At 61.2% G+C, this 8,576-nt stretch overlaps 1 protein-coding gene across 1 annotated transcript in view; it reads left to right on the top strand.

The window, feature by feature from the left end:
- The window catches only part of KCNQ2 (potassium voltage-gated channel subfamily Q member 2), a 38,129-nt gene that overhangs the window by 5,484 nt on the left and 24,069 nt on the right, over positions 1 to 8,576 (top strand). The window contains exons 4-8 of the mRNA XM_035025656.1: positions 168 to 294; positions 650 to 825; positions 1,552 to 1,677; positions 4,938 to 5,048; positions 5,737 to 5,832. Of these exons, the coding sequence (XP_034881547.1) occupies positions 168 to 294; positions 650 to 825; positions 1,552 to 1,677; positions 4,938 to 5,048; positions 5,737 to 5,832 (636 nt within the window). The remainder of the gene's footprint in view (positions 1 to 167; positions 295 to 649; positions 826 to 1,551; positions 1,678 to 4,937; positions 5,049 to 5,736; positions 5,833 to 8,576) is intronic.

The following is an 8,576-nucleotide window of genomic DNA, read 5'->3' as shown; positions in this document are numbered from 1 at the left end:
TAACACCTGCTCACACTGGACGGACCCCCCACTAACACCTGCTCACACTGGACGGACCCCCCACTAACACCGGCCCCCCCGGACGGGCCACCCCCCCTTCCCCCAGCAGCGGCTCGGTCCCTGCCCTGCCCCGGCCGGCACGTGGCTCAGTGCGGCCCCTCCTGCAGGAAATCGTGACCATCGTGGTGTTCGGCGTGGAGTACTTCGTGCGGATCTGGGCAGCGGGCTGCTGCTGTCGGTACCGCGGCTGGCGGGGGCGGCTCAAGTTTGCCCGGAAGCCCTTCTGTGTGATAGGTGAGGCCGGAGTGGGTGCAGGCCGGCTGCCAGCCCCACAGAAGCCGAGTGTGCATGCTGGCCCGGAGGCAGGCCGAGACTGCGGACTGGCTGCTTCCGGAAGTTTCTTCCACCTGCCCTCTTGGCGTCCACGCCTGTGGTGAACACCGCCTGAGCGGCGGGAGGAGGGGAGGGGGGCGGGACAGCTGCTGCCCAGGGCAGGGCTGGGGGGGGGGGACAGTAGTGCTGGCCCCTTGCTGGCCCTTTGCATGTGCCTCCCGTCCGTCTGTCCATCATCCTGGGGGCCCCGTCGCCTGCAGCCAGAAATGGAGGTGCAGGGGGCCAGCCCTGCCTCGAGCCCCGCCGTCTCCCGCAGACATCATGGTGCTCATTGCCTCCATCGCCGTGCTGGCCGCTGGCTCCCAGGGCAACGTCTTCGCCACGTCGGCGCTCCGGAGCCTGCGGTTCCTGCAGATCCTGCGCATGATCCGCATGGACCGGCGTGGTGGCACCTGGAAGCTGCTGGGCTCCGTGGTCTACGCCCACAGCAAGGTGAGCGGTGCCGCGTGGGTCCCAGGCCCTGCTGGATGGGGTCCAGGTCAGGGCACACAGGAGCCAGCCCAGCCCCGCTTTCCCGGCGTCTTCCCGTGAGCTGTGCGTCCCGCTCGGCTCTGTCCGGAGCAGCCGCTCCGCAGCATGCTCTGCGGTCGGTGGGTGTGCGGGGTCGGTACCTCCAGACACCGGCCCCTGGAGGCTGGGCTCGAGGTGGCCGCGTGAGGGGCCTGCAGCCCTGCGCCCCAACAGGAGCTCGGCGATCCTCGGTGTCTGAGCCCTGAGCTGGGGGCTTGGTTGGTGGACAGGGCGGGTGTCGGTCCCCAAAGTGCTGAGATGCTGGCCCCCCAACCCCTCCAGGAGCCTCCTCCACGCTCAGGGAGATTGTCTCAAGTGCAGCCTGAATGCTTGTTGATTGCTGGGGGAGCGCTCCAAGCCTGGGGGACGGGGTGTGCTGGGCTTCCGCGTGGGGGGCGCCCAGGTCCAGGGACCACCCAGCGCTGGGACTAGAAAACCAAGCGCCCGCCCCCCGCCCTGTGCCCAGGGCCACATAGCCCAGCAGGTGCTGGCCTGGGTGGCTGGGGGCTCTGTGGGGACACAGCCCTGCAGACGCTGAGCCCATAGCATGCCTGCCCAGGGTGGTGGGCCCTCAGCACTGCCAGGGATGGGTTGGGCAGGACGCTGCCTGCTGGGGCCGGGCGGCTGTGACGTGAGCCTTTCTTCTAGGAGCTGGTGACTGCCTGGTACATCGGTTTCCTGTGCCTCATCCTGGCCTCCTTTCTGGTGTATTTGGCTGAGAAGGGGGAGAATGATCACTTTGACACTTATGCTGACGCCCTCTGGTGGGGCCTGGTGAGTCTTGGCCGCTGGGGTCATCGTCCTTCCCTGGGGGTCCTGTCCTGCCCACCGTCTGCACCGCCCCCCCCCAGGATGTGCCCTCTGCCCCCCGGGCATGGACCCCAGGAGGGCTCTCTCCGGCTGGAGGTGTCTCTCTGGGGCCACCTGTTGGCCAGTCGTAAGCAGGATGCCCAGGCTGGCAACGGTGGGGGTGCATGGCGGGTGTGCAGGTGGACAGAGGCCCAGCTCCCAGGGAGCCTGTGCCTGGCTCTGGCTGGTCATCGACCTTCCTTCCTTATTGGCCACCTGTGTGTGAGACCTCTGTGCTGGAGGGGAGGAGGGGGCGGGAGGGACAGGACAGTTTGAAAAAGGGACACCGGAGCCCCTGGCTCTCCTGGGCTCCACCTTCCAGGCTGCCCCACCCAGGGGAGGTCTGGAGCCTTTGGACCCACAGCCCCTGCTCACGGCCGCCCAACTCCCAGGCTCCTGGACGGCCCCTCTCCTGTCACCTGCCTCTTCCTGGGCCACCCTGAGTGGGGACGGCCCCGTGTCTGTGGAGTGTGCCTTGTGGGGACCAGGCTGAGCCCTGAGGGCTTCACCCCCAGTAGCTGGACGGAGCTTGGCCCAGCTTCTCCTGGCCTGTGCCCACAGATGTCCCCAGGCAGGGCGCTGGAGGGTCCCTCCTTTGTGGGGCTCTTCCTGAGGGAGCTGAGCACTTGGCCTGGGGGTGCATGGAGGGTCGTACGGGGCCACTGCCTCCTGGGACTCTAGACCCCCTTCCACAGAAGCTGGCTGTGTGGCCTTCGGCAGATACTTCACATCTAACGGGGAGAAGGAATGTGTAGCTTTTCCCCGCATTTAAGTGAGAATGCAATTTATTTGTAATTATTGTATTGATTGCCGGGAGGCCTGGAATCTGTCCTCTGATCCAGCTGTGCGGGAAGCAGCGGGGGCGGGCCCTGGGCCAGTGGCTGGTGACGCGGCCTGTCCCGCCCCCGGCCTTATGCACGGACCAGTCCTCCCATCTTTGAGAACTGAATCGAAACTCTTTTTTGAGTGTTTGACCGAAGTAGTGCTTGCATAGATGTAAACAGGACGAATAAACAGTGGGCAGGGAACAGTGAACGTGCAGCCCCTTCCTGCCTGTGGGGAGGCTTTTGTTGGGGGTTTACCTCCATATTCCCAAATTACATGCTTATGCTGCTGTTCCCCGATTGAAGCGTTAGACCTTAATTATCCACTTGGTGCTGTGATAGAGTGAGGTTCGGCTCCTCCGCTGTCCTCGTCATTCTAGATAGACGTCCTGCCTGAGCCCCTTTCCCTCTGCTCTGCAGGCCTGCACAGCTATGGGGGGCCCTGGCCGGTGTTGGGGGGTCCCCGCCCTGGGTCCCTCCCAAGCCCGCCCCAGTCTGCCCTCACTTTGGAGGAGCAGGCCGATGGCTCTGAGACCTGAGTGTCTGTGGAAGTCCCACTTCCCTGCACCCCAGCTGCCGGGGGCCACTGAGGGTGCGTGGCCGTTCCCTGCGGGCACTTCGGGGACCCACTCCCATGCGCTTCTGGAACGGGGACCTCAGGGAGGCATCCTCCTGTGCACGTGCTTTTGCCACCTGGACCCCCGAGCCAGTCCGTCCCCCTCCCTCCAGGCCCGACAACACCAGCATGGACCTCAGGACCTTGGGACGTGTCCTCTGGTTCCTCTCAATTTCCTCATGTGTTTGTCCAGCTCCTAGGAGACCTCCCCAACCTTACGTCTCAGCCAGTTTGATTTTCATTTCATTTTCAAAATTCCTTTGTTTTATGGATAAGATTTCTTCTTTCTGTGGGAGGATCTTGGTGTCTTTGAGAAGATCTGCCCCCTGGAGGGCTTTCTGCAGAGCTTGGGTCCACCCGCACTGTTGCCCTTCTCATGTGGTCTGTCCCCTGGCCTGTCCCACCCCTGCCGGTGTGTCCCCCTACCTGCCCGTCCCCCTGCCGGCCCGTCCCCCTGCCGGTCTGTCCCCCTGCCTGCCCGTCCGTCCCCCTCCGGTCTGTCCCTCACTCCTGCCCTGGAGTGGAGGAGGGGCTCGCTGGGGTGGGGTCTGGAGGCGCCTCCCTTCGGCTGGGGTCTCTCACCCAGACTCCCGTCCCGCGAACTCTGGGTTTCTTCCCACCTCCTGGCCCTGAGCCCCGTCCTCCAGGTCCTACTCCTGCCCTTGGGGCTCCTTTCCACAACCTCAGCTGTTACCCAGCAGAGTTTTTGGAGGGAGTGGTGATTTGAAGTGTCTTTTGTCATTTTTTAAAATACACTTATACTGAAAACCTTGGTAATCGCACTTGGTGAAGTTCTGACCAGGGGATTTTGTGGTGAGGAGTGGATCCCCTTCTGGCCCACGCCCACTCCCGGCTGCCTTTCCTCATTACTGGTGCCTTTCCAGAACCTTCTGCGCAGGCCCGAATGGGGACGGTGCCCTGTTTCTCACTCTGTGCACACAGGCCCAGAAGTCCCTGCCGTGATTTATCCAGTGTTGTTTCCCAGACTCCACGGTGGGGGTTAGGTGGGCTCTGTGCACTGGAGTGTGGGGGTGGCCCCCAGGGGTGCTGGCAGATGCCCGCCCCCATTGGCAGGTCTGGTGGGAGCCACCTGGGGCTCGCCCCGTGGGCAGCGGGCCCTCCTGTGTGCCTGAGGCCCCTGTGCATGGGCATTGGCCTCCCCGCTGTGCACCAGGGAGGCCCGTCCTGCTCCCCACATTGCGCTGGGGCAGCTGATGCTCCAGCCGCACCTGGGGGAGGGCCCGTCCCGCACTTCTGGCCTCCGCTTCTAAGTCACCCTCCTAAGGCCCCCATCCTGTCTCCGTCTTCTGTCCCCCGGCCTGTGGTTCCTGCTCAGCCCCATCCCTGCCCAGCTGCTGGTTCTTTCTGGGCTTCCTGGCTGCTGCCCGACCTTGAGCCCAGAGCGGCCGCCCGCCCCCTCCGTGGGAGGCTCTGACGGGTGTGGAGTGGGAAGAGAGGCTCCCGGTGACCCCACACCCCGCCCTGGAATGTGGGGCAAGAGGAGGGATCCGGAGAGTTTGGGGATGGTTGTTGCAGGGATGAAGGACGGGGATGCGGGCCCTGGCCTCACTGGGCCTCGTGTGGGTGGTGTGGGAGGGCTGGCCTCTGTGCCTGTCCAGCCTGTCCTGAGGGCAGCTCTTTGTGGAAGACCCCTGGGCGCTAGGAAGAGTGTCCAGGTCAGGGTCATGGCCCCCACGGTGGTCGCTGCCAGGCCTTGCTGAGTGACCGGCCTTGCTGTCCCACAGATCACCCTGACGACCATTGGTTACGGGGACAAGTACCCCCAGACCTGGAATGGGAGGCTCCTGGCTGCAACGTTCACCCTCATTGGCGTCTCCTTCTTTGCTCTTCCCGCGGTAAGTCCTGCTGCCCCTTCCTGCCCTTGGTGGGGGCCACGTGCAGCCCCAGGCACCTGCCCACTTGGGTCCATGGGACAGGAGCACTGCTTCCAGCAGGGTCCCCAGCACCCCAGGAGCTCAAGGCGGCAGGTCTGGTGCAAAGAGGCGCCCTTTCAGGGCTGCCCTGGCTGGGGGCTGGTGGCTTCCGTGACGCACCGTGGGAGCACTCTGACCGTCCTCAAGCTGTGGCATCTGTCGGTCACTCTTGGGCCTCCCAGCCCTATGGGACTGGCCAGTAGGGTCCTTGTGGCCAAGAGCAGTGCTTTGCGGTGACACGGATCCCTTGTCAGGTCTCTAGGGGACCCTCACAGAAGGGGCAGGGCAGAGCGGTGGCTGGTGGGGGGGACACTGCTCTCCCACGTGGCTGCTCACCAAGAACCTGGGCCTGCACCTGCTTCAGTGCGGACAGTCAAGAAGGAGGATGATCTCTGGGTCCGGGCATGTTCCGGGTGGGCGCTGCCATGCTCCTGCAAGCCAGAGGTTTCCTTTACCCTGAATCCAAGTGTTCTCCCCCAGCTAGATCCCCACGTGATTAGGGACTGAGGAGGTGGGGAGGCAGAGCCCATGAGGCCCTCAGCATGTACAGGCCAGGGTGGGAGTGGGGGCTGTGGCTCCCGGCACATGGTCTGACTCTGATGACTTGCAGGGCATTTTGGGGTCTGGCTTTGCTCTGAAAGTTCAAGAGCAACATCGGCAGAAGCACTTTGAGAAGAGACGGAACCCCGCGGCGGGCCTGATCCAGGTGAGTCCAGGTGGGCCCCCCCCGGGACCAGGGGAGTTCCCGGCAGGCTCCTGCCCCGTCTGGGAGCGGAGCCCTGGTGTCTCCCCTGTGTGGACGGGCCACAGCCCTTTGCAGGAGCACGGTGGGCGGGGACGTCAGGGCAGTGTGTTGGGAACCAGCACAGAGGCCTGAGGCCTGCAGTTGTGACAGCGCGGGCCGTGGCCATTGTCCCGTGTGGGCTGGTGTGCTGGCTCAGCCATGCTCCGTGGAGACCCCACTCAGGGAGCCACGCAGCCCATCCCACTGCCTGGGGCTCAGAGGCCCCTCGGGGTCCAGCTGTACTTCCTGAGCTGGGGCGCCCGAGCAGCAGGCTGCCCGAGGGCCCCTCTCCAGAGCTGGGGAGCCGGTGGACACAGCCCCGCCCTCCCACGTCTTTCCTTTTTAAAGATGGGGTCGTCCTCGGGGGCATCCTACTTCTCAGTTCTCAGGAACTGAATCAAAATCTTACATCAGCCAGGGGCGTGCGCCTGAGAGCTGCCGCCCAGCTGGGAGCGTGTGGGTCTAAATGCCCCTGCCGGCCCCCCCCCAGCCTTGCCCCTCCCCCCGCCCCCAGCCCTGCCCCCCGCCATCTGCCCCCCGCCCTGGGGCACTCCTGGCGTGGCTGCTGGTGTCTGGGGAGGCAGAAGTGCGCCTCGTTCTGGGAGTGTGGTGGTTTGCTTTGACCTCTGACAGCCCCCAGAGGGTCAGCTCAGGGCTTTACCTGGAAACTGTCTCAGGGCTGGAGTGGCCGCCGGGCATGCAGACGGTAAAAGGTCACCGGTGGACAAATATCAAAGGAGTAGCAGCATGTTTTTGAAAAACTCTTCTCTTGTTTCTTTATGTGATTTAAAGGATGAATGCACGAGGCAGCATTCACAGAGCCCCATTTCTGGCTCCCGGCGAATCAGCCGTGATTGCTAGCGGTCACAGCACGGAGTGGGGGGCGGATGGGGGCGGGGAGCAGAGCTTGTGAGCTGTTGAGGAGAGGCGGGCGCGCATTCAGACTAGACTCCTGTGGGTGTGAGACGCCAGTCGTCATCCACAGGTGACATGCAGAAAACAGCTTTTAAAACTTCAGGAAAGGGCAAGGGAAAACCTGACCCCCCAGGAAGGCAGTGGGGGGGGGCGCTCAGAAGCACACGCAGCAGGAGGCCTGTCCGTAACCAGGTTACACGGACATGGATTGAACTCTCCCAATCGAAAGGCAGAGGGGGAAGAACAGATTTAAAATCTACCCGGCCGTATGCTGTCTGTGGGAGACTCACCCCAGGCCCCAGGACAGTGAAAGGCTGAAAGTACAAGAAAGGAGAGAGATGTTCCCCGGGAACCGTGGCCTCCGAGGGCCATGGTCTAGACTGCATCCGACCCTGTGACGGGAGACAAAGAGGGTCAGGACACGTTGACAGAAGAGTCGGTCCACAAGGAACAGTGACAACCACGTACACACTAACGCAGGACCCCAAAGTATATGCAGCAAAAACTGACAGAATTATGGGGTGAAACAGACGTTTGTACGATAAGAGCTGGAGACGTGGACGCCCCACTCGCATCCTGGATGGAAGAGCCCAGGAAGCAGAAGACCCGGTCCAGGAGCCAGCCGCACCTGTAGACATCCCCGGGACAGCCCAGCGCGTCTTGCCCAGAGCACAGGGAACATTCCCCAGGATGGGCCATATTTGGGGCCACAAAACAAGTCTCAAACCACGGTGTTGCAAACATCCAATGGGAAAGAATAGTCTCTTCCACAAATGGTCTTGGGACGACCAAATATCCAATTTTAAAAGAATAACGTTAGACTCTTAAACAGAATTAACTCGGGCGCCTGGGTGGCTCAGTTGGTTAAGCGACTGCCTTCGGCTCAGGTCATGATCCTGGAGTCCCAGGATCGAGTCCCACATCGGGCTCCCTGCTCGGCAGGGAGTCTGCTTCTCCCTCTGACCCTCCCCCATCTCATGCTCTCTCTCTCTCATTCTCTCTCTCAAATAAATAAATAAATAAAATCTTAGAAAAAAAAAAAACAGAATTAACTCAAAATGGGTCAAAAACCTAAATATAAGAGCCAAACCCTAAGGTTCTTAGAAGAAAACAGGTGTAAATTTCCATGGCGTTGGTTTCTCAGATAGGAAACCTAAAGCATAAGCAAAAGAGAAAAAAATAAATACATGGGACTTTATCAAAATTAAAACGTTTTTGGGGCACCTGGGTGGCTCAGATGGTTAAGCGTCTGCCTTCGGCTCAGGTCATGATCCTGGGGTCCTGGGATCCAGACCCACATTTCTCCCTCTCCCTCTGCCTGCTGCTCCCCCTGCTTGTAGTCTCTCTAATAAAAAATAAAAAAATATTTAAAAAATAAAATACAAAACTTTTGTGCTTCACGGGACACTGTGAAGAAAGTGAAAAGCTAACCCACGGAATGGGAGAAAATATTTGCACATCATATTTCTGGTAAGAATCTAGTATCCAGAACACATAAGGGACTCCCACAACTCAGGAGCAAAAAGACCAATTTAGAAATGAATTTGAGCAGACATTTCTCCAAAGGAGACCTACAGATGGCTAATAAGCACGTGAGATAAATGCTCCCCATCATTTGTCATCAGGGAAATGCAAGTCAGAACCATAACGAGGTGTCCTCACACCCCCTGGGGCGACTGAAGTGAGAAATGTAGGAAAGAACTGGAGGGGATGCGGAGAAGTTGGAGCCCCGGTGCCTGGTCGCGGGGTGC

This window comes from Mirounga leonina, unplaced genomic scaffold (assembly GCF_011800145.1).
Source record: "Mirounga leonina isolate KUSES-001 unplaced genomic scaffold, KU_Mleo_1.0 Mir_195, whole genome shotgun sequence".
Classification (NCBI taxonomy): domain Eukaryota; kingdom Metazoa; phylum Chordata; class Mammalia; order Carnivora; family Phocidae; genus Mirounga; species Mirounga leonina.
This window is presented reverse-complemented; position numbering and strand designations above follow the sequence as displayed.